Source organism: Rhinoderma darwinii, chromosome 5, assembly GCF_050947455.1.
Source record: "Rhinoderma darwinii isolate aRhiDar2 chromosome 5, aRhiDar2.hap1, whole genome shotgun sequence".
NCBI classification, from domain to species: Eukaryota; Metazoa; Chordata; class Amphibia; order Anura; family Rhinodermatidae; genus Rhinoderma; species Rhinoderma darwinii.
The window spans coordinates 101,697,607-101,722,944 of NC_134691.1; the positions used below are offsets into that span (position 1 = coordinate 101,697,607).

The 25,338-nt window shown below is 42.2% G+C and overlaps 1 protein-coding gene across 2 annotated transcripts in view; it reads left to right on the forward strand.

The window, feature by feature from the left end:
* TTC39C (tetratricopeptide repeat domain 39C) overlaps positions 1 to 24,334 on the forward strand; it is a 97,912-nt gene extending 73,578 nt beyond the window's left edge. For both annotated transcript variants that reach the window (XM_075826336.1, XM_075826337.1), the window contains exons 6-14: positions 1,309 to 1,477; positions 3,324 to 3,417; positions 5,616 to 5,723; positions 7,826 to 7,935; positions 10,104 to 10,227; positions 16,023 to 16,120; positions 18,370 to 18,474; positions 22,709 to 22,747; positions 22,901 to 24,334. In XM_075826336.1, coding sequence (XP_075682451.1) covers positions 1,309 to 1,477; positions 3,324 to 3,417; positions 5,616 to 5,723; positions 7,826 to 7,935; positions 10,104 to 10,227; positions 16,023 to 16,120; positions 18,370 to 18,474; positions 22,709 to 22,747; positions 22,901 to 22,990 — 937 coding nt within the window. In that variant the 3' untranslated portion in view covers positions 22,991 to 24,334. The remainder of the gene's footprint in view (positions 1 to 1,308; positions 1,478 to 3,323; positions 3,418 to 5,615; positions 5,724 to 7,825; positions 7,936 to 10,103; positions 10,228 to 16,022; positions 16,121 to 18,369; positions 18,475 to 22,708; positions 22,748 to 22,900) is intronic.
* Positions 24,335 to 25,338: the final 1,004 nt, after the last annotated feature.

Below are 25,338 nucleotides of genomic sequence, written 5' to 3' on the forward strand. Positions count from 1 at the left end.
ATACACGAGCGTGTGCGTTTTGCGTGCGCAAAAAATGCGGCATTTTGCACACGCAAAAGGTACATAACAGCTCCGTGTGTCAGCCGGGTATGATGCGTGGCTGCGTGATGCTTTTCTGTTTTCATTAATAGTTTTTACTGCTGTTGCGCGAATCACATGCGCCACACGGAAGTGCTTCCGTGTGCTGCGCGTGATTTTCACGCACCCATTGACTTCAATGGGTGCGTGATGCAAGAAACAACGCACAAATATAGAACATGTCGTGAGTTTTACGCAGCGGACACACGCTGAGTGAAACTCATGGACTGTCTGAACGGCCCCATAGACTAACATAGGTCCGTGCGAGGCGCGTGAAAATCACGCGCGTTGCACGGACCTATTATACGTTCGTCTGAATAAGCCCTAAGAATGTGTAGGGACACACCCATTTGGCAAGGATAATGGTAACACCCAGTTGTCAATGTATTCATCAATTTCTAGGAGTAACAGGAATGGCTCAGCGCAGAGTTCTAAGAAAATATGTTTCAGAATAGTTATTTTATGGGGAATATAAGTATTTGCTAAAATAGACGTGTCAGGAGAGGTGACAGGTCCTCTTTAAGAACAGATGTTTGCGCCTCATCAGACACTTTTAAAAAACATCTAGAAAAGGGGGCGTGACTTAACGGGAAATGGGGCATGGCTCCTCTTTAAATTAATTTAAGATTAAATGCGCTAAAGTGCGCCAAAATGCAGCGCATTTTTTGACACATTCTAGACGCAAACACAGTAGTAAATCTGACCATCCTTTTTAACCATGTTATACTTTTTCAAGAAACCACGCCACTCTAGTCTATAGGCTTTGTCTAATATTGCAGTTAAACCCCATTCAGTTGAATGTGGATGAGCTAAAAATCAGACAAAACCCAAAGACAAGTGGCACGGTTTCTGGAAAAACAGCAGACCACTTTTTCTAATCCTGGACATTGGTATCCGTTGACATCTATTGAAAAAAAAGATAAGGGACAATGCTAGTTTAAACCCAGCACTGAAATCCATTGAATTTACAATTTTAGGTGCAAATGTGTATACTTCTAATCTAAGCTAAGTGCAGATCATTATGGGAAGAATGGTGTCCGTATAACAGGCCTCCATTCATATAAAAAGCAGGAGGGTAGGGCATATATCTCTGCTTATGATCAAGGTCCGTCTCACCAGTATGGTCAGGATTTTTTTCACTTTTGTTACTTCATCCTCATCTTCAGTGTGTACCCTACTGTCATGATCTTGTATAACTACAACATGCAGATGTTTTCCTTTTCTATTTAGGCTAGCCTTGTTGTGGTACCATACGGTAGTCCGCCCTTTTTTTGCACTGGATGGAAGTGATAATCAAGCAGGACTAAAGGAGGCAAAAGAGATTCTCCACAAGAAAGAAGCTGCATATCCAAACTCCTCTCTATTCATGTTCTTCAAGGGAAGAGTCCAACGACTCGAGGTATTCCTACCCCTTCCATGACACACTGTCATTCTGGGAACGTCTGTCATCTATGTTGCCTGCTTTATTATTTCTGTTCATTTCTGCTGTGAAAAGTATTGATCATCTATTTTCACACATGTCATTGACTTTGTGTGTGACATAAAAAGCAATATGCGGGTGTTGATGTACGAGAACTGTTCTCATTTTCCTAATACAGTCACACAACATCTGTGTCGTGTGAGTTAAGCTCCTCTTAGTCCTCAAACGTTGCATGAGTCAGATACGTTGCTGCAGAGAAACACTAAGGAAATGGGCACTTTACTTACAATAAAGGTTTATGCTAATGTAAGACTCTACTTTGTTATTTTGACACTGTGATCGTAGGTGGTTGAGAGAAAAGTACATTTTGTGCTTCAGACAAGTATTTATGTTCAGTCCTTACTGCCATTAATCATACCGTATACTTCGGAGCACCAACAAAGCGGATGACTCAATTCATGTCAGTCTAGTGTGTATGAGACCTAGTGACGAGCGATATGGCAGACACTTTTATATATGATGTTACACTGTATATGCTTATTTATTTACTTTGGTTCATATATATAATGTAGGTTCTTAGCTATAGTAAACAGAGATGTAAGGAAGCGACATCGGACAATGAATTGATACAGTCCTATACGTGATGGATAAAGCTGGAAGCTTCTTTGCCCCATATCTAAAATAGAGAAGTTTGCGTTTTGGGATAGAGGCAGTTAGTCTTGAATACACCCTAGTGTCTCAAGGTTGTTAGATGCATCCTACTTCAAGCAACATATCAAACCAGATATCTGGCACCTTATCAGGCAAAACAAAACAAACGTTATGCTTGATACAACGGAAAGAATAAGGGCTGGTTCACACCTGCACTCGCCATTTTGTTGTTCTGCTCTGCCAGAGGAGCAGAACCAGGGAATAACCAGAATCGTTGGTTTGGTTACACCACCGGTGGCTGACAGAGCCCTTTGACTTTAAGTTGGTCCGTCAGAGTGTCCGTGGTTTTACCGGAAACAATAGATCAGCATTTTTCGGCTAGATGACCACTAATAGAGCCTCTGATGTGAAGTAGGCCTAACCTTGCTGATACCATATTTTATTTTTGCATGTTGCAAGAGTTGTTCAGCACTTGTGTACCTCATCTATACTTAGTAAGGAATACAAAAGATGATTCTCCATCCTCTTCTCAGTGCTAAGCTATTGTCCTTTCCTTTGCTTTGAAAAAAATCCACCAGGGTCCTTGTAAGATGGATTTCGGCTTGTACTACGTATTGATTGTTACCTATCCAATAGTTTGTGTTCCCCAAAATAATCAGTACCGTAAATGTCCTGCAGCCTGTCATAGATATAACTGAGCTGAACTAGTATATTAATGGGGGAATCAGAATATGTGAACTATGCTCGACTTATGTTCTGGGGAGTTCCCGGCGCATATGCCAAACGTATCCATAGGGCCCAGTTCAACCGGTGTATGCCATAAGAGTGTCGTGATGCGTCACTATACATTTTTTTTGCTGTTTACAACGCTATTCTACACAGGGATACAGTAAAAAAAGAGGGCATATTATACATGGTGTTTTTTTTCCAATATGGGTCCTATTTTGGATGTAAACTACTGTATGTCTAAACAGTGGCATATGTCGCAGCCTTCATTAGAGGTATACGTCGGAAAATCCTCCTGATGTATACCTGTGACTGTAGTCTGAAACTGTGTCTGAACAGAGCCTTACACTGCTTTACTCATGAAAGCTGCATAGGTGTTGATTACTGGCATAAAAATTAAGCACCGTAGTTTTAACTTTTTTTTTGTTCTTTTATGTTTCTTTTCCAGTGTCAAATAAACAGTGCCTTGACCTCCTTCCACACCGCTCTGGAGCTTGCAACAGAGCAGCGAGAGATTCAGCATGTTTGCTTGTATGAGATCGGTAAGTGGTAAATGTCTTGTTCATTCAACAAAAATCTAGGCCACTATACAAGAACCATTCACATTGGCATAAAAGCTGCACATAAAGCCCACAGAGAAACTTATTAGATATAATGAGAGAAAAAACAACTACATACTGTATAACTGTATATGATCCTGAGAGGGGAACTTAAAAAACATCTAAGAAAAAAGTGAAAGGACTGAATGTTGATGTTCGTTAGGGTATGTTCACACGCAGTGAGCAAAAACGTCTGAAAATACGGAGCTGTTTTCAGGCGAAAACAGCTCCTGATTTTCAGACGTTTTTGTAGCAACTCGCGTTTTTCGCTGCAGATTTTACGGCCGTTTTTGGAGCTGTTTTTCAATGGAGTCAATGAAAAACGCCTCCAAGAAGTGTCCCGCACTTCTTTTGATGAGCCGTTATTTTACGCGCCGTATTTTGAGAGTGACGCGTAAAATTAAGGCTCGTGGGAACAGAACACCGTAAATCCCATTGAAAGCAATGGGCAGATATTTGTAGGCAAATTGGAGCCGTTTTTTCAGGCGTAATTCGAGGCGTAAAACGCCCGAATTACGTCTGAAAACACTGCGTGTGAACATACCCTTACTTTCTATCAGATCCATGTATAAGCATCCTCGCCTCTTAGACAATTCTCCCATCATTTCTCATCCCTTAGGGCTTATTCAGACGAGCGTATTATACGTCCGTGTGTTGTCTGTTAAAAAAACAGACCGCACACGGACCCATGCAATTTAATGGGGCTGTTTACACGGCCGTTGTTTTAACGGACCATATGAAGGGCCTGTGAACATAGGACATGTCCTATTTTCATCAGTTTTCACGGATCCCTAAATAGACTGAAGTCTATGAGAGATCTGTGAAAACGGGTCCCGCGTGGGTGAGACTCGGACGTGAAAACTGCAGTTTTTCTCGTCCGAGTTTATACTCGTTTGTCTGAACCAGCCCGTACTCTTATAGCTAATGACCTTGTTCGTTTTTTCACTTTCACAGATTGTTGTTTCCCTCTGCCTAATCCTTGCGAATCAGAACTGCCTAGACCTAATAAAGGGAGAGCTACTCTCAAAAGCTTGTCCTTGAAAGTGTATTGTTAGTAGAGATAGACAGTGCTCACCTCTTCTCTAGAAGTGCAGTAATATGGCTACAATCACCTCATTCAACAAAAGAAACCCAGATTTGCATTAAGGAATCTTTCATTAGAAAATAGTAAGGAACGTGTGTAAACTGTGTGACTGCTTACGGTTTATAGCCTTCACTTTTAGGGTATGTTCACACGACAGCGTCCGTAACGGCTGAAATTACGGGGATGTTTTCAGGAGAAACCATCCCCGTAATTTCAGCCGTAACGGCATGTGCAGGCGCTTGAACGCCACGTCCATTACGGACGTAATTGGCGCTGCTTTTCATAGGAGTCAATGAATAACGGCTCCAATTACGCCCCAAGAAGTGACAGGTCACTTCTTTGACGCGGGCGTCTATTTACGCGCCGTCATTTGACAGCGGCGCGTAAATATACGCATAGTGTGAACAGACAAACGTCAGTCCATTGCTTTCATAGGGCAGATGTTTGTCAACGCTTTCAAGCCGCATTTTTCGGACGTAATTGGGGGCAAAAATGCCCGAATTACGTCCGTAATTAGTGTGTGTGAACATACCCTTAAAGGACATCCGGAACATCACAGTTAATTTGGCAATAAACCGTATAATACCTAACACCTGTCATTGTCCTAAATGTTCAGTTTTCCAACCCCTACATTACTTCAGTATTAGGCCTTATTCACACAGTGCAGATTTAATGCAGATTTTGCATGCATTTTTTTAAGCAAAAAACAAAATGGGATCCAGGAGACCAGACCTATAAGGCCTTCCTTTATATATCTCTTCTGTTTAGGTTCCGTTCCTGGTTTTTGGCTTAAAAAATACATGCAAATCTGCCCTGTATGAACAAGGCCATACATAGGTGATGAGGGAACACGACATTCTGAAGGTTACCAGGCATTCTCAATAGCTGGCCATGCATGGTGCATTTGTTGGTCTGACTCCCACATAAACATGCACTTTGTATGGTCCCCCACATATGAGCAATATACGGGAGTTTTTGGTTCTGTATACTCCTCTCACCATCTCTAGTGGCACTAGCAGACCATTTTTTTCAGTTTTCCTCATTTACTCTTTCTTAGGTTGGTGCAGCATGATAGAATTGAACTTTAAGGATGCCTTCCGATCTTTTGAACGGTTAAAAAATGAATCAAGGTGGTCACAGTGTTACTATGCTTATCTCACTGCAGGTAGGTGGTGGTGAACTGTATTTTGCTAAAAACTTAAAGGGTCATCGGTATTTTAGAAAACATCTTTGAGACACGTCTGAAAATGGTAATTGATGAGGTCGGAGTGCCTAGAGTGCTATGATGATGAACCGTGCTGCGGCTCTACTGAGCACCGCGCCTCTTTCGTCAGCTCTCCTTGGCGAGCTAGAAATGAGCCATAGACAGTATATAAGGAGGGAATAGGGCAAGGGGCTCAGTAGAGTGCCACAACCCCTTGTCTTGGCACTTGGTGTGGTCATACCTCCACTAATCACCGCTTCCGACACATCTGTTTAGCATGCCAAATGTATTTTTTAAATGACAGTGACCCTTTCAAATTTGTTATTTTGATTATATATATATATCATATAGTTCCACCATGGAACTTCTTTCTTGTATGGTATTTTGACTTCAGCTCTAGTTGCTTTGCACCCACCACTTTATTACATGAGTGCTACTTCATTTAAATATTGTTGGTACTATATATATATATATATATATGTGTGTGTATATATATATATATATATAATCTCAAAACCTAGACGTAACATTGTTTCAAGACAAAAGCTATGTTGCAAAGTGGCCAAATACAATTTTACTATGGACAGTCATAAGCATGGCACATTTCCCAGATGCAAGGGTGGCATTTAGTCATCTTCAAGATAGGCTTTTTCCCAACTTTGACATTCATATGCTGATAAAACACGTAAAACCGGTGTGACAGCTGGTACACCCATTAATCATAAGAACACCTTCCTCGCGTACACATGCATGATCTCTCCCCTTTGAAACAATGGGATTTATGGAGTCCACACAGTTCCCTATCTGATTTTTATTGGGTTTAGGACCTGGAGTGCTTGATCAGCTCTTCAATAATAATGACCACTATTGTTTGTTCTTGAGATTTGGTTTACATTCATAAGTGTGACATTTTAAGAAACCCCTTTGTGTTAAACGGGACTAATAATCACACGCAGTCTTTTCAATCGTATTTCGGGGCATTTACGCCTCGAAAAACACCTGAAAAACGGAAGTTGAACGCCTACAAACATCTGCCATTGTGGGTATTTTTCACAGTATTTTCAGTGTCATTTGTGTGTTCTTCTTGTAACATTTGTGTTTTTCAGGTTGTGATAAAATGAAAGAAAAGTTTATTTTAGTTAGGTGGCTGGTCAGGCTGCCGTTGTTTTGCCTTAGCGGCATCATGTTTACCACCTTTTCTGTATAAGGCTATGTTCACACGGAGTATTTTGGGGGAGGAATATCTGCCTCAAAATTCAGTTTGGAACTTTGAGGCAGATTTTCCTCTCCCTGCACGCCGATTTTCGCGGTGATTTTCGCTGCGTTTTTCGCCCGCGCCCATTGAGCGCCGCGGGCATAAAACATCGCGAAATACGCTTTCTCTGCCTCCCATTGAAATCAATGGGAGGTCAGAGGCGGAAGCGCCCGAAGATAGGGCATGTCGCTTCTTTTTCCCCGAGGCAGTTTTACTGCTCGCGGGAAAAAGACACCGACGCCTCCCATTGAAATCAATGGGAGGCGTTCTCGGGCCGTTTTTGCCGAGTTTTGCGACACGGTTTCCGCGTCAAAAAACTCGGCAAAATACCCCGTGTGAACATAGCCTAAAATGGGTGAGATAGATGAAAACTGGTGCAAAGGAAAAGCGGAGGTTGCTGCTTTTATTTTCTAAAGGGCCTCTGAAAGATGAGCGGTGGAATCTCATTGGTGGCCATGGGCAACTACTCCACTTTTCCTTTGCCCCAGGTTTGATATATTACCGCTAATGCTCGGGGATGACGTGTCGTCCATAGTGATTGCAGCCCTCCTCGGTTACATTTCGGTCATATGAATAACACGTCATGACAGAAGATTGTATAAAGCATTTCTTGTATTGCGTAAAACTGTGAAATAAATATTTGCTGTAACAATATGTTTTAGTAGGGGTATGCATGCAGAGCGGACTATTCTGTAGTCAAGAATTTTAAAATCCTATACTTTTAAGGCCCTACCACAGCCGCGTCATATTATTGGGGAAGTTCAGCTGATTTCTCTTTTACTAAGCAGTTTCATTATTCCAATTTCAGTGTGTCAGGGGGCCACTGGAGAGGTTGATAGTGCACAAGAAGTATTCAGAGACGTCCAGAAGCTTTTCAAGAGAAAAAACAATCAGATTGAACAGTTTTCAGTAAAAAAGGTTTGTGTAATATTGGTCAAGGATAAGGATACTGTATAATGGGAATAAAACATGGAAAGTATTGTCCAGTGGTGATCATCACAAGGTCACCGGCTTCTGTGTAGGGTCAGGGTTACACATTCATCATGTCATGACATATGGCATACAAAGTTACATGACCCTGATTATCATGCAAGTATACTGTTGTGTGATAGTGGCACAGTTTCCATTGACTTTTGTAGAAAGAATGCTTCACTTCTCAAGTTGACGTTGCTGTGTTGCCTAGGCATAACCTAAACCTTTGTGCAGGAACAGGATTAAAACGCCTTTTCGTTGCTTCTCAATTTTGTTACAGCCTTAAAGTGCTCATACACCGTAGGGTTTATTCACACGTAATGGAATTACTGCGGATTTGCTGTCCGGATTATAGCACCAGCAAAGTGGATGAGATTTATTGCATATATTGCTGTGGATTAACCGCGGATCCATAGTGGAACCCCCAGGTGTGGACAATTGTAAAATAAATAAGCAGTTTAAAATAAAAAAAAACGCTACTGACCTTTCCAGTCTGCTGCCACTTCCCTGGTAACCCTAGCCTGGTTCCCCTGCGACAGAAACCAGCAGGAGGACCGGGCTAGCGTTACAAAACTGTATACTCACCTACCCAATAACTGCCTATTAGAGGTGATTATTGGGTAGGTGAGTATTCCGTTTTTTTAGCCGATCCGCAACCGCAAATTTACCAGCAAATCCGCACGATTTGGTACGCATTTGACAAATCTAATACGTGTAAACTTAGGCCTCATTCACACGGCAGGGTTTCCCGGCCGGGTGCCGGCCGTTCATAAATCGGCCGGCACCCGGCTGCATTAGGAATGATAGACCCCTAATGGGGCTATTCACACGACCGATTTTTTGACGGCCGGAAAATCCGGCCGTCAAAAAATAGGACATGCTCTATCTTTGCCCGGACACCCGGCCGCCCGACTCCCATAGAAGTCTATGGGGCCGGGTATTACACGGCCATCACCGGAATGTGTTCCGAGTGATGGCCGGGTTTCCCGGCACTTGCGCTCTATCTCCTCCTCCTCACAGCGCAGAGTGCATGTGAGGAGGAGGAGTTGATGCCATTCTGACGAATGGCATCGCTGTACACTGTGTTGCAGGGCCGGGGTGTACAGCAGGTGGAGGGAGCGCTGCGCTGGCTCCCTTCCCCTGCTTGTTAAAAGCACCCTGGCCCGGCAACACCTTCGATGGCGCCGCTAGTAGTAGTAGCAGCAGCTGCTGCTGCTGCGGCTGCTACTACTGTAGCGACGCCACTATAGCAGAGCAGGGAGGTATCTCCCCGCTCTGCTATGTGCTAGCCGCACTTTAGCTCCTTGAAGGAGCGGAATCCCCGTGTTTTCGGGGATTCCGCTCCTGGACAGAGCGCTTGATGTCTCTGTCCATATCTGGGCAGTGACATCAGGGGAAACTCCTGAAGCGGAATCCCCAAACACATGGGGATTCCCCTTCAGGAGCTGCCGCTGATGTCACTGTCCGGATATGCCCGGCCCGGCACGGATGCATAACTTTATGCAAACCGGCCGGGCAAAATGGCCGATTTTACCGGCCGACACTCGGGCTCGGCAACGACCCGGTCGTGTGAATCCCGCCTTAAAGTTTTTCCTCTCAACTCCCCATACACTCCCAAAAACGGCTGACCGTGATTGTGTTTTCAATGTCAAGAGACATGTAAGCCGCTGCCAGACCCCTCTGCCCAATCTTTCTTTCCCCGGACATTTACCGTCAGCAGAGGGTCCGAACAGCCCCAGACACATTAGATATTCATCGGGTCACGGCAAAATTGGCAGGTTTCTGATGACTTTCAGCTAATGTGTATAGGCATCCTTATAGTTTGGAGAGAATATAAAATGTTGCTCTATTTTATATCATTGACCATGTATAGTCCACTTATGTAATTATTTTAATGAGGACAAGGCACAAATATTAGCGACAGCATGACAATGGTATGAAGGCTGAATGGAGGTAAGAAGCCACAGACTGAAAGTATAATAGTGGAAGGGGGAGATGTCAAACAACATAAAGTCAATGATGCAAGATACTATATTAGTATTATGGGGGTAACAGTGGTTGTGCCTCTATATATTTTAGAACTGATGTTTGATAAATCTATCTGTCAATAACAGGGTGAAAGATTTAGAAAACAAAAACCAACCAAACAGCTGTGTGTACTGGCGGCCATTGAGGTCCTGTACCTGTGGAAAGCTCTCCCGAATTGTTCCTTGTCTAACCTTCAGCACATGAGTCAAGGTACGAAGAACTATAGGGTCTGTCTTCTGTTTGTTTGAATTACTTCAAAACATTTTAATTTTTCAACCATATTCCTTGAATATACTCATCCAGCTTCTGGGTGGACAAATATCCTGTTCAGCTGCACATGGGCCCAGGGGTGAAAGGTGAAAGGGTGCCCACTCAGACGACAGGATGGCTTTTTTATCTATTCTCCATAGTATCCTGAATCTCCTGCCTGCTGCCCACACTCTCTACTGGTCCCTCATAGATTACACAGACACTGCATCATCTAAAGGCCCTATTTCACCAGACCGGTGCAGCGAGCGCCGATCAACCAGACATCGTTGATCGGTGCTCATTTGCTTCTTTCACACGGAGCTATGGATGGGGACGAGCCGTCGTTACTACGATTGCTCGTCCCCATACGTTATTATCATGTCTGCAGCGCGTCTCCCTGTTTATACAGCGAGATGTGCTGCCGACAACGATACTATTTAACTTTTTTAAAACCATACGATCAGTAGATGATCGAGTTTGCTGATCGCTCCCTTGTTTACATAGGCAATTATCGTCAACGAGCATTGTATGAACGCATGTCTGCCCGATAATCGCCCAGTGTAAAACCCCCTTAAGTCAGCCAATCACAGAGACTATATGATAGTCTTCTCCTCTGATTGGCTGATAGTTGATGATACAGTGTCTAAGCAGCCTTAAAGAGGCTCTGTCACCAGATTTTCAAACCCCTATCTCCTAATGCAGCAGATCGGCGCTGCAATGTAGATAACAGTAACGTTTTTTTTTTTTTCAAAAACGAGCATTTTTGGCCAAGTTATGACCATTTTAATATTTATGCAAATGAGCCTTTCTTAAGTACAACTGGGCGTGTTTAAAGTTATGTCCAAGTGGGCGTGTATTGTGTATGTACATCTGGGTGTTTTTACTTGTTTTACTAGCTGGGCGTTGTGAATGGAAGTGTATGATGCTGACAAATCAGCATCATCCACTTCCCTTCGTTACCACTAAGCTTCTGGCAGTGCACAGTCACACAGCATGTCCTCGCGAGATCACGCTGTGACGTCACTCACTTCCTCCCACAGGAACTTCATCGCGTCGGATGAGCGAGGACACGCTGTGTGTCTGTGAACTGCCAGAAGCTGGGTGGTAACGAAGAGAAGTGGATGATGCTGATTCGTCAGCATCATACACTTCTATTCACAACGCCCAGCTAGTAAAACTAGTAAAAACGCCCAGATGTACACACACACAATACACGCCCACTTGGACATAACTTTAAACACGCCCAGTTGTACTTAAAGAGGCTCTGTCACCATATTTTGCAACCCCTATCTGCTATTGCAGCAGATAGGCGCTGCAATGTAGATTACAGTAACGTTTTTATTTTTAAAAAACGAGAATTTTTGGCCAAGTTATGACCATTTTTGTATTTATGCAAATGAGGCTTGCAAAAGTCCAAGTGGGCGTGTTTACAGTAAAAGTCCAACTGGGCGTGTATTATGTGCGTACATCGGGGCGTTTTTACTACTTTTACTAGCTGGGCGTTCTGACGAGAAGCATCATCCACTTCTCTTCAGAACGCCCAGCTTCTGGCAGTGCAGACACACAGAATGTTCTCGAGAGATCACGCTGTGACGTCACTCACTTCCTGCCCCAGGTCCTGCATCGTGTCGGCCACATCGGCACCAGAGGCTACAGTTGATTCTGCAGCAGCATCAGCGTTTGCAGGTAAGTAGCTACATCGACTTACCTGCAAACGCTGATGCTGCTGCAGAATCAACTGTAGCCTCTGGTGCCGATGTGTCCTCGCTCGTCCGACACGATGCAGGACCTGGGGCAGGAAGTGAGTGACGACACAGCGTGATCTCTCGAGAACATTCTGTGTGTCTGCACTGCCAGAAGCTGGGCGTTCTGAAGAGAAGTGGATGATACTTCTCGTCAGAACGCCCAGCTAGTAAAAGAAGTAAAAACGCCCCGATGTAACACACATAATACACGCCCACTTGGACTTTTGCAAGCCTCATTTGCATAAATACAAAAATGGTCATAACTTGGCCAAAAATGCTAGTTTTTTAAAAATAAAAACGTTACTGTAATCTACATTGCAGCGCCTATCTGCTGCAATAGCAGATAGGGGTTGCAAAATCTGGTGACAGAGCCTCTTTAAGAAAGGCTCATTTGCATAAATATAAAAATGGTCATAACTTGGCCAAAAATGCTTGTTTTTGAAAAAAAAAAACGTTACTGTTATCTACATTGCAGCGCCGATCTGCTGCAATAGGAGATAGGGGTTTGAAAATCTGGTGACAGAGCCTCTTTAAGTAGGGATATTATCGTTAACTCCTTCACTGTGCTAGCCAACAGGGATGTTATCATTAATCTTTTTACTGCTTTAGACCACCATGGTCGTTATTATTAACCCCTTCACTGCTTTGTACCACCAGTAATGTTACCATTAACACCTTTACTGCCCTAGACCACTAGGGATGTTATCATTAACCTCTTCATTATACTGGACAACAGAAGTGTAACTATAAACCCCTTCGCTGATCTAGATCACAGGGATGTTACCATTCCTACTCTAGACGCCCAGAGATGTAACCCATCACTGGCAGGGAATGAAAACTATTGTTTTCCAGAGAGATAACATAAAACAGTTCAGTATTGATTTTAAATATGAGAAGATGTAAGTTGCAGACAACAATACACTGTTTTTGCACAGGGACCCTGCGTTGCCTGTGTCTGCCCTCATTTCGGTCTAAAATGATAAATAAGAAATCCATTTGTTGTGTTGTTTTTCATAATTTACCTTTATTTTTTAAATTGGTTGATCATGGTTGGTTGAGGATTTGCCTAAAAGTTGACCCTTTTACTCTGTCGGCTGAAAAGTTATGTATATGTGGAAAACGGTCCGTCCACCATCATTATGGCATGGGTCTATGTCTAGCAATAGAAAACATTACCTGCTATGTACTGTGGTCAGCTGATGTTGAATGAATACACTATGATGCCGGATAAATATTGTAATGTTTTGCATCTGTGCAGATTATTGGCGTCGATGCTTTTATTGTATTATATTTAGATTTCCTGTTACATTGCCTGTAGAAGTAGATAACAAGGCAATCTATGGTTTTATCACGTCTTCAAATTAGGAAATTTAATTTTGCAATTTCAAAGTAATGATACTGATCAGACTGATTCTACTATAACATTTCCTTCCTGATTTATGATTTTGTATTCGATAATATTACAGAATTATCATATGTATACCATTACGAACATATGCCATTAGACACATACTTTATCTGTGTTTGAAAATGAATTGTTTGCCAAAGTTCCGGACATTTCCTGTACCTGTATTCTGCTATATTTAAATTTAGTTTTCGGGTGGTATGTGGTAGCAAATAGTTATTGGTATTATTTTTTACCTTCGATACTTGCTTCAGAAAGCACAATATTTAATTTATTTACTAGTATTCGTTCCCATATTTTTCAATGCATATTCTGCATTTTTTTCTGATTCTTAATTTTTTGGGACATTTGTGTAATATGTACTGCATTTATTTTGTGATTCGTAATGTTTATTTAAAGAGTCCTAATATAAAAATAACTTATTAGTATATATTTTACAGCTGTCACTGAGGTTTTTTTCCAAGACTTATTTTTTTTTCCTTTTACAGGAAATCATTTTTAATATTAGTGTCTGGGATCAGTGTGATCGGTTTACATCAGTGGGAGAACCATTTCATTCGTTCCCATTTTCCTGGCAGCAAAAAAGCAATGCATGTCACCCACTGAAATTAATGGGCATCAATTGATTTCAGTGGGCTCTGGCTGTTCTTCAGAAGCAAATGGAGAGGAGAGTCCTGAATTGGGGACCTCCCCTCTATCAGCTTATAATGGCCTAACAAAGTATATGTAAAGGGAGTCCCTGAGGAAAGCGTCCTTAGTGAATGTATAAACCGTTTTTAAGTATACTGATATTTGATCTCCAAGTTTTCAGGGACCTCGGACCTCATGGTATTGTGTTTGACAATATATACACTACCGTTCAAAAGTTTAGGGTCACTTAGAAATTTCCTTATTTTTGCAAGAAAAGCACAGTTTTTTTCAATGAAGATAACATTAAGTTAAGCAGAAATACACTCTATACATTGTTAATGTGCTAAATGACTATTCTAGCTGCAAACGTCTGGTTTTTAATGCAATATCTACATAAGTGTATAGAGGTCCATTTCCAGCAACCATCACTCTAGTGTTCTAATGGTACATTGAGTTTGCTAACTGTGTTAGAAGGCTAATGGAGGATTAGAAAACACTTGAAAACCCTTGTGCAATTATGTTATCACTGCTGTAAACAGTTTTGCTGTTTAGAGGAGCTATAAAACTGACCTTCCTTTGAGCTAGTTGAGAATCTGGAGCATTACATTTGTGGGTTTGATTAAACTCTCAAAATGGCTAGAAAAAGAGAGCTTTCATGTGAAACTCGACAGTCTATTCTTGTTCTTAGAAATTAAGGCTATTCCATGCGAGAAATTGCCAAGAAACTGAAGATTTCCTACAACGGTGTGTACTACTCCCTTCAGAGGACAGCACAGACAGGCTCTAACCAGAGTAGAAAGGGAAGTGGGAGGCCCCGCTGCACAACTGAGCAACAAGACAAGTACATTAGAGTCTCTAGTTTGAGAAATAGACGCCTCACAGGTCCTGAACTGGCAGCTTCATTAAATAGTACCCGCAAAACGCCAGTGTCAATGTCTATAGTGAAGAGGTGACTCCGGGATGCTGGCCTTCAGGGCAGAGTGGCAAAGAAAAAGCCATATCGGAGACTGGCTAATAAAAGGAAAAGATTAATATGGGCAAAAGCACACAGACATTGGACAGAGGAAGATTGGAAAAAAGTGTTATGGACAGACGAATCGAAGTTTGAGGTGTTTGGATCACACAGAAGAACATTTGTGAGACGCAGAACAACTGAAAAGATGCTGGAAGAGTGCCTAACGCCATCTGTCAAGCATGGTGGAGGTAATGTGATGGTCTGGGGTTGCTTTGGTGCTGGTAAAGTGGGAGATTTGTACAAGGTAAAAGGGATTTTGAATGAGGAAGGCTATCACTTCATTTTGCAACGCCATGCCGTACCCTGTGGACAGCACTTGATTGGAGCCAATTTCATCCTACAACAGGACAATGACCCAAAGCACACCTCCAAATTATGCAAGAACTATTTAGGGAAGAAGCAGGCAGCTGGTATTCAATCTGTAATGGAGTGGCCAGCGCAGTCACTAGATCTCAACCCCATAGAGCTGTTGTGGGAGCAGCTTGACCGTATGGTACGCAAGAAGTGCCCATCAAGCCAATCCAACTTGTGGGAGGGGCTTCTGGAAGCATGGGGTGAAATTTCTCCCGATTACCTCAGCAAATTAACAGCTAGAATGCCAAAGGTCTGCAATGCTGTAATTGCTGCAAATGGAGCATTCTTTGACGAAAGCAAAGTTTGAAGGAGAAAATTATTATTTGAAATAAAAATCATTATTTCTAACCTTGTCAATGTCTTGACTATATTTTCTAGTCATTTTGCAACTCATTTGATAAATATAAGAGTGAGTTTTCATGGAAAACACAAAATTGTCTGGGTGACCCCAAACTTTTGAACGGTAGTGTAGATCCACATGAAATGTACTGTTTTCTTGCACCAGAATTAAACTTTATGTGGTTGTAAGGTTATTAATCATTATATACTAAACTAACACCATGTCATGTAATCTTATTATTTGTACTTTATTTTATATTGCCTGAAGCTTGCCATGAAGTTGTGGATCCATCTGTAGTAGGACTGAGGAATTTACTTCTTGGTGCTATCCATAAATGTCTGGGGAATGTTGAAGATGCTGTTCAGGTGAGACATCAAATCTTCTGCTTTCAGACTACAAAACATACAACAATACCTCTTTTGCTTTCCTGTGAATTTTTTATGATGTTATGCATTACATATTGTAATTTTATTAATTATAGCGCCTATATACACAGTTTGTGTTGGCAGCAATTTTTAGCAAAAGGATGGTGAGCCTCTGCGTATATATCATGGTTTTGTATTAACCGCATACACTAGTCCTTCTCAATGAATTAGAATATCATCAAAAAGTAAATTTATTTCAGTAATTCAATTCAAAAAGTGAAACTCATGTATTATATAGATTACACACAGAGTGATCTATTTCCAGCATTTTTTTCTCTGAATGTTGATGATTATGGCTAACAGTTAATGAAAACCCCAAAATTAATCTCTCAGATAATTTGAATATTGGGTAAAAGTTGAAGATTGTAGACTGATGGTGTCACACTCCAATCAGCTAATCAACACAAAACACCAGTCATGAGAAGAAGTTGGAGGGGGGCCCAAGTAGGACTTTTGCACCAGTGCCAACGAGCATTTAGCTACGCCCCTGCGTTAAACCGAGGCAAAAAAAAGTGATTTGCATAGGGCCTAAGCCCTTATTCACACGACAGGGTTTCCCGTAAACCTGGCCGTCAAAAAATGGGACATGTCCTATTTTCTGCCGTTTACCCGGCCCCCATAGAAGTGTATGGGGCCGGGTAATACACGGCCATCACCGGAATGTGTCCCGAGTGATGGCCATGTATTCCGTCGCTCGCACCCTCCTCACAGCACAGATTGCATGTGAGGAGGAGGAGTTTATGCCATTCGGACGAATGGCTGTAAGCTGGAGGTAAGTTTATACACTGTGTGGCAGGGCCGGGGTGTACAGCAGGTGGAAGGGAGCACTGCACTGGCTCTCTTCCCCTGCTTGTTTTAAAAGCGCCCTGGCCCGGCGACACCTTCCATGGCCGATGGCGCCGCTAGCAGCTGCTGCTGCGGCTGCTGCTATTACTGTAGCGACGCTACTATAGCAGAGCAGGGAGGTATCTCCCTGCTCTGCTATGTGCTAGCCCCACTTTAGCTCCCTGAAGGAGCGGAATCCCCGTGTGTTCCGGGATTCCACTCCTGGACAGAGCGCTTGATGTCTCTGTCCATATCTGGGCAGTGACATCAGGGGAAACTCCTGAAGCGGAATCCCCGAACACTCTGTGACCAGGGATTCCACACCAGGCGAAGCCAGTAACGTTCAGTGTCCATAAATGGACACAGACGACAGGGGCTTTTCCTGAAGTGGAATCACCGGCCACATGGGGATTCCACTTCAGGAGTTGCCCCTGATGTCACTGTCCAGATATGCCCGGCCCGGAACGGATGCAAAACTAATGCAAACCGGCCGGGAAAAACAGCCGATTTTATCGGCCGACACTCGGGCTCGGGCGGGACCCTGTCGTGTGAATAAGGCATAAGTCTGTACTAATGTGTTTATATGTTTTATTTTATGTTGTAGCTATTTATTGTTTCTTTTTTTTTTACTTTCCTGGGGCGGCCATATTGGAGGCACACGCAGCGTTCCTGCATGGCCTGTATAGAAACTGCAGTAGGGATTGTGCCGGTTACAATAAATAAAGTGACCTAGTACAGTCTTCAGGAAGAGACGGAATACAGGTCCACCACCACCACCATCACCAAAAAGTGGCAGTGGAGATGCATACAGAGTCTATAGTATTGCTAGGCCTCCGGTAGTACAATAGAGCTGTCATTTGTCATTAAATCACCCATACTCTAAGGATAATTAGATGACTGTGCTCATACTGTCCCAGTCTAAACAACAAAGCTGAAGAGTTTCAGCTTATTGTGTATGCTACAGTGGCCAGTGTTAAAACTGCAATAATAACACACAAAAAAAAAAAACACCATCAAGAATTACAAAAAAATATGTTTATAATAACCTGATTATAGCATTACTGTTCATGGCTAGAGGAGAGGGCCTGCCCTAATGCCATGATTACTTTTTCATCCTCTTTTCCCTTTCCCCTGAAGAGGGAGAAAGTTGGGTAATATTCATATAATGTGAAACGGGTAGAATTGCCATTACCTAATATATATGAAAAGGTTCACCAAAAGCATTGATGACCATGACTTAAAAGCGTACCTCCAATTATAAAACAACTTTCTATAAATCAATAGTACAAGTGAATATAAGAAACTTTGTAATATATCTTATTGGAAAAAAATAATAAATGATTAACAATTTTCTGATTTTTCAGTTCTTCCAACGTGCAGTTAAGGATGACCAGGGGCGACAGCAGAACCAGTACATACAGCCGTATGCTTGCTATGAACTAGGCTGCCTCTTGCTGGACAATCCAGAGGTATGAACATCTGATTACATGGGTATAATACAAATGGCAGATAAGATTGGTATAGGAAATATTGTTTTTAAGATTTTCTGGATTTTCTAATTGTTTATGGGTATCAAGACATTTTAGCAGTTTTTGTGAAAGTTTGTAGGTGATAACTGTAAGTAGTCTAAAAAAACTAGGTTGGTCTACAGCTGATATGTTATCTCAGCAGAAAATATACAACCATTAATTCCATTCAATTCATGCAATAAACCAGTTAGTAAATCTGATCTGCCAGGTTTTTGGGTATAATCTTGGACATGGCGGGTATAGTCTTTGTAATGTACAGACACAGATCTTATCAGATTTTGTTTAGAGTACATTTTAGATTTGTAGTTTTAATTCATGCTAGTTTTGCTATCCCGCTTTTACCATCTTAGCAACATAAACTTTGACTAGTCCATGGTGTTAGAAGTGTTTTTCCAAATTCCTGGAAACTAAAAAAATAGAAAAGTTAAATACTTTGTAATCATAAAATGAGAGAGAAAAACACATCCACTTGCTATACTTGATCTATCGCGGCTCAGCAAAATTAAAAATGGATGAACATGAGGTTCTTAGTAAACATTTTGCTAAAATTGCATAAGCCCACTTGCAACTTTACAGTGACCTCTTTTAAGTGGGTCCCTACTCTATCAAGTGCAGTACTGCATGGCAACCAATGCTGCAGTGACACAGTACCTGCAGAGGGAGCAACCCAGGAGACTAGCAGCACCAATGCTGCCAGTCTAAGCCACCTTGGCTCTGGGCCACATCCCCCACAGATCAAGGACCACCACACAACACCACAAAAAAGTGAACAGATGAAAAATGAGATAGGAACCCTTATGCAGTTTCCTGATATTTAAAAGCAACTGGGCCAAATGGGTACCAGAAAAAAATAGAGACTATATATGTATTCATAAAAGGAGAGAAAAAAAACCAGGACCGCACATCCATTATGCTATACTTGATCGATTGCGGCTCAGCATAATTAAAAAATGTATGAACATATGAGGTTCATAGTAAAATTTGAATGAAACTGTATAAGCCCACTTGCCACTTCACGGCGATCTCTTTTAAGTGGGTCCCTACTCTATCAATGCAGTATCGCATGGTAACAGCATCGCATGAGACTACAAGGAAAGATGAGTTTTTTCCATCGGTTCACTTTTTTGTGGTATTGTGTGGTGGTCTCTGTTGCTGTATCTGTGGGGAGACGTGGCCCAAAGCCAAGGAGGTTTAGGGTGCGTTCATATATATCAGTTGCATCAGCATCAGTATTTTGTCTCTCAAGTGATTACAACTGATGCAAAAATGTATTAGGCTTCTTTCACAGTACCGCGTACCGTTAGTATACGTTTACCTCTCTTCCGTCAGAGGAAGAGAGGGTCGAAAGCAACAGGAAGGAATGGTTCGCTAGGTTTCCGTTTTTTTTTTCACGGAAACAAAAGTTCTGCAGACTGCACTTTTGCTTCTCTCAAATAAAACGGAAACCTAATGAACGGAGACAAACGGAAATCAACTGAAACAAAAGAACTAACATTGAACTTAATGGTAATTCTAATGCAACTGTTGCTTTCCGTGTAATGTTTCAATACTTTCTTCCTCTGATGTATACTAATGCTAGTGTGAACTTAGCCTCGGTTGTCATCAGGCTTTTTCACAATTTTTACTACGGAACCATCAGTTGTCATCGGTTGTGGTTACCTGTCGTCAGTTTTTACCATCCGTTTTTACCATCCGTTTTTACCAAAGTGGTCCACCAAATCACTGTGGTCTAGGAACCACAGTGGTCCCTAGAATACCAAAAGGTATTCTAGGGTCTGAAAATGTGCCAATTTTATCAGAGTAGTGCATAGTTTGTGATAGATTGGATACATGATAGATACATAATGTGTACCATGTCAGGGCTCTCCTTCTCTGCTCTGGCCTCGGCGCTACACTGAATTCTGACACACAGCTGGCGCCAAGAGGGAGAGCCCAGAAGGCAGCTGCTGTCCACTGACCTCAGATTAGATCTTCAGAGCAGCCTTGTGAAACTGCAAAGACACCAAACACTAGCCTTAACTTCAGGGAGTAGATCCTTTTTGGTGCATTTACAGCTACCCATTCCCACCCCGCATCTCCTACCCACCCCACACCACGCTGGGATTGCTGTTTCTACTCACACAACAGGGTCCGGGTGTTGGACGTTTTTGACGTCCATTTTGCATCTGTTTTATATCCGTTCCTTGTCCGTGTTTTTGACGAATTTTTTAAAAGCAGTCGAATTTCATGTGTAGAAAATGCCACAGTGCCCTCTGTATATAGTGCCACACCCCCCTGTAGATAATGCCACAGTGCTCTCTGTATATAGTGCCACACACACCTCTATAGATAATGCCACAGTACCCCCTGTAGATAATGTCACACAGCCCCCTGTAGGTAGCAGCACACAACGCCCCCCCGCCCCCTATAGATAGCGGCACCCCCACTATATAGCGCTACCACCTTCCCCTGTACATAGTGCCAATGGAAGCACCATCTAGCATCAGAATCCCCGGCCAGAGCATTGCCGACGCTGTGTATGGGGATTCCCTCCGGGAGGAGCCCCTAATCCCACAGTCCATATATGGACAGTGATGTCAGCAATTACCTCTAGAATCTCCGGCCAGAGTGTTGCTTGACGCTCTGCTGGCAGGGGATTCCGCTCCAGGAGTAGCCCCTGACGTCACTGATCATATAAGAGGAAGAGGCAGAACTTCAAGTTGAAAATATCAAATAGATGGATTTATTCTCCCATATGTGCAATAAAGTAGTGCAAAGTTTCAGCTGCTCAATGTAGCCTTTGTCAAGCTTGCCTCTTTCTCTTGTTCTTGTCTGCACACTCTGGGATCTTAAAGTCTGATTCCTGGAGGCGGGCACCCGTTTACCCTGAAGGGGCAACTTCAGATGTGGGATCCCCAGCCACAGTCTCGGCAATGCTCTTGCTGGGGATTCCGCTGCTAGAGGGAGCTACAGTGGCGCTATCTACAGGGGGGTAGCGCTATATACAGTGGGTGGTGCTATCAACAAGGTGGGTATGGGTGGCACTAAATTCTGCTCCTGCTCCCTGGCCAGAGCGTCGGCAATGCTTTGGCCGGGCATTCCCACGCCGCTGCCGGAAGATGGATGCGGCAGCACCTGGCGTTCATGCGGCTACAATTAATTAAGATAGGACGAGGCGCCGGTAACTTTTTTGGATACGGCTACTGCACAGGTCCAGCGCCGTACGGCATCACAACTTATGTCCCATGTGCCAGAACATATCCACTAGAAAGCTATGGGATCCGTTCTAGCATCCATTACCCTCCAGCTTTTCTGCAACACGCTGGAGGGAAACTGAAAGGGACAACGGATATATGAACATGGGTGCTGCTAGTCTCCTGGGTTGCTCCCTCTGCAGGTGCTGTGTTGCAGCGGCATTGGTTGCCATGGGATACTACACTTGATAGAGTAGGGACCCACTTAAAAGAGGTTATTGTTAAGTGGCAAGTGGGCTTATACAGTTTGATGAAAATGTTTACTAAGAATCTCATGTTCATACATTTTTAAATTTTGCTGAACCGCAATAATACTTTTGTAATATTCTCACCATCTGAAGTCATATTCTGTGGCCTGCCGCTAGTCTTCCTCATTAGACCTCATTGACTCTGTGTTCACGTAATGCCATGACATCCAATGGCAGTCGCGAGATGCAACATGTCTTAGGCCTAATCATTACGAGAAATTATTAAAGATTAATTGCAGGAGACAGAAGAAGAATTTCATGAAAGTAAGTATATTACAACATTTTTCATTGTCCTATTTTTTATAAATTTCAGTCACAAGCAACTTCAAGGCAAAGTAGATGTTCCACCATGAAAAGATGTATATGAGGCTATGTTCACATCTGCGTCGTTCATAGCCTCCATCGCAGATCCCGTCAGATTTAACAGGAAAGATAGCACTGAAGGAACTATTTTTCCAGTTACAAGGACAGAACCTGACGGACCCTATTATAACTTAATGGGGTCCGTCGGGTGCCGGTGGTATAAGTCTTTCGACGGATCCGGCGCTGCTTTATGATTTTCGTTATAAAGTGAAACAACAATGCAGATGTGAACAGAGCCAAAGATGCACGGTTGGGCATTCCCTATTGAAATGTGTATCCTAATTTTTGTATTACAAAAAGTTAAGCTTACTTTTTTTTTTTGCTTTACAGACCATTGGAAAGGGAAAAGCATTACTGTTTCAAGCAAAGGTAGAATAATAATATTGTTCATAACATTATAATATGAATTTATAGATCAATAATTTTGATTCCGTGCAAGTATGAAACGTCTTTTCATTGTCTTGACTGATTTCACAAACTGAAATGTTTTTGTGCATTTTTTCTGTATTGTGGCTCTTGCAGGAGGAATATACTGGCTATGATTTTGAGAACAGATTACATGTTCGAATCCACGCAGCCTTGGCCTCTCTCAGGGAAGTGGTCCCTCAGTGACCGAGAGGAGGACACGACATCCCACACAGCTTTCTGCACTTTACCACTCAGCAGGGGATTAAAATGGCAGATCGTGGCTGATGATATGGATCGAAGAGTTTCCTCAGAAAGCCGTCTGTGCCAGAGACTTAGGACTATTCACAGAAGCAACAAAGCTGGACAAAAAGAAAATTCACAACCTTTTTAATCTGGAAAAGTAGGACTATAATCTAAATAGCATTACTTGAGTAAGACATCGCTACAATGGATGACTTTCCTAAGGACTGTGGTAGTGACCCGTATAGCATGTCCTTTTAACCCTTGTGTCAATCAAAGTTGAAGCAGCAGTTTAAGTTGAATCACCCATGGCAGTTTTATTTAGTTTTGACTGTTTTAGGAGTTATATGTTATGTTCCCATTGCTGTATAATATAAGTAGTAGGCTAATATTTTATCTACTAGATGGCGCTGTGTAGCCAAGGCCAGCCAACATGCTAACCACTGAGATGAACTGCTGCTAGAATTCAGCTGCGGTCAGGCCTGTCTGAGAAAAGCAACATAACACACAGTGATGTACGTGACCTTGTCCTGTGCAACGTCTGGTCTGCCACATTGTAGAACAGGTCGTTTAACCCTAATATCTTAGGTGACTGGGGGGACATATGTTTTTACACTGTTTTCTGGGGTGGCAAGATGGGAGGAATAAGCTTACATACATTCTTCAGTAGGATTTTTAGAAATATTTTATTAAATGTTACATGTGCAGCTGGGGGGGGGTAGAAACTTTCTTTTTATTCAATTATTAGCTATAAACACATGCCCACTTTTTATATATTTATGGACATATTGCAGTAGCAAAACAATTACTGCAACAATAGCCGTTTCCGTTGCGCAGTCAGGGGTATGTGTGGTAGCCCCCCCTTATTGTTCGTCCTTTGTAGATTGATGTATTTCATCAATTCAATGCAAAGACTGTGCAGTTTTCTAAGTAGAAAAATGAACCAGCCCTGAAGGGTAGTAAAAGGCAATACAATAAAGAAGTTGTAGCACTTTTGCTTCTGTACATACTTGAAAATTTACTTTTTGTTCAAATTCAGGGATATTTCCATTGCTGTCCATTTACTGGGCATTTGATATTTGTGGAATATTCATTCTGTATGTGCTACAAATGCGTTTTTGTTGTTTTTGTTTTTTATAGTTCTATTTTTTCAGGGTGAAAGGGAACCTTACTGGAGAAAGAGCTGTTTTAATTGTACTTTTAAGTGAATCGGTTTATGAAATGTGTTTATTTAAAAATCTGGTTGTCATAATATAGAGCACATAACATGTACATTGGTGCGTATATATAATAAAAGGGTTCACCGCTGTTGCCCCTTTCAGTTCCGGAGCTGTAGTAAGCACTTGAGTCTCCACTGGATGTGTCCCTACCTACATAGGGAATAGGGCAGTGATGCTGAAGTGCCACTCTATGCTCTATGGGGAATGCCTGCACAGGACACATACTAGGAAGGCTCTTATCACGTTGGCTACGCAGCCAAAAGCGGCAATAATGGAGAACTCCTTTAAGATTACTGTGCATCCTAATAGACCATCCCTGAATGCTTACGCAAGATACATTCACCTCTGGCAATATAAAAGTACTCATAGACATTATATACCAGTTGGACATGAGCAGTTACTGCATCCACCCAGTGTTGGTAACCCTTATTTTGGTGGAACCAATAGTGCTAAAACAATCCAGCAGTTGTCTGGTGTCATCCTTAGAGATGATAGGTCAGTAATTGTTCGCGGACTATTATTATTTTCAGTTACAAAGACATCAAATGACCATACAGTACAAAAACGGGTATCTGTTGTACTATTCGGAATAAATGGCTGCACCAAGAAGTAATCACTAGAAGAATTTGCAACATAACAAGAACCATATCCCACATATGTCCAACCCTTACAGATCCCTGCATGTTTACACTAATAACCAAATACTTACTTATTGATTAAACCATAGCCACCGAGCTACATTGTACTGGGATATCAATGGTATTAAGGATTAGAATGTGAAGCAATCCCTAGTGCATAGGAATTGATTACAAATAATTATTAACATATGTTGAAATGACGCAGGGGCATGAATTATCATATTAATAAGTCAATAAGTTAGTAAGGTCTCCAGTGCTGAAAAGCTGTGATATACAGTGCTAAAGCCATTAGATGATCCAGCACGTGATCATGGCTGCGGCCTGTTCAGCACTGCGATGCATGGGGCAGATTTAGTAGTTTTATATGGCCATGCTCCTGGACAACTCCTTTAATGTACAACCCCTTCTCTCATGAAAGGTGCCCTAATGATAAGTTCTTTTATATGACTATACT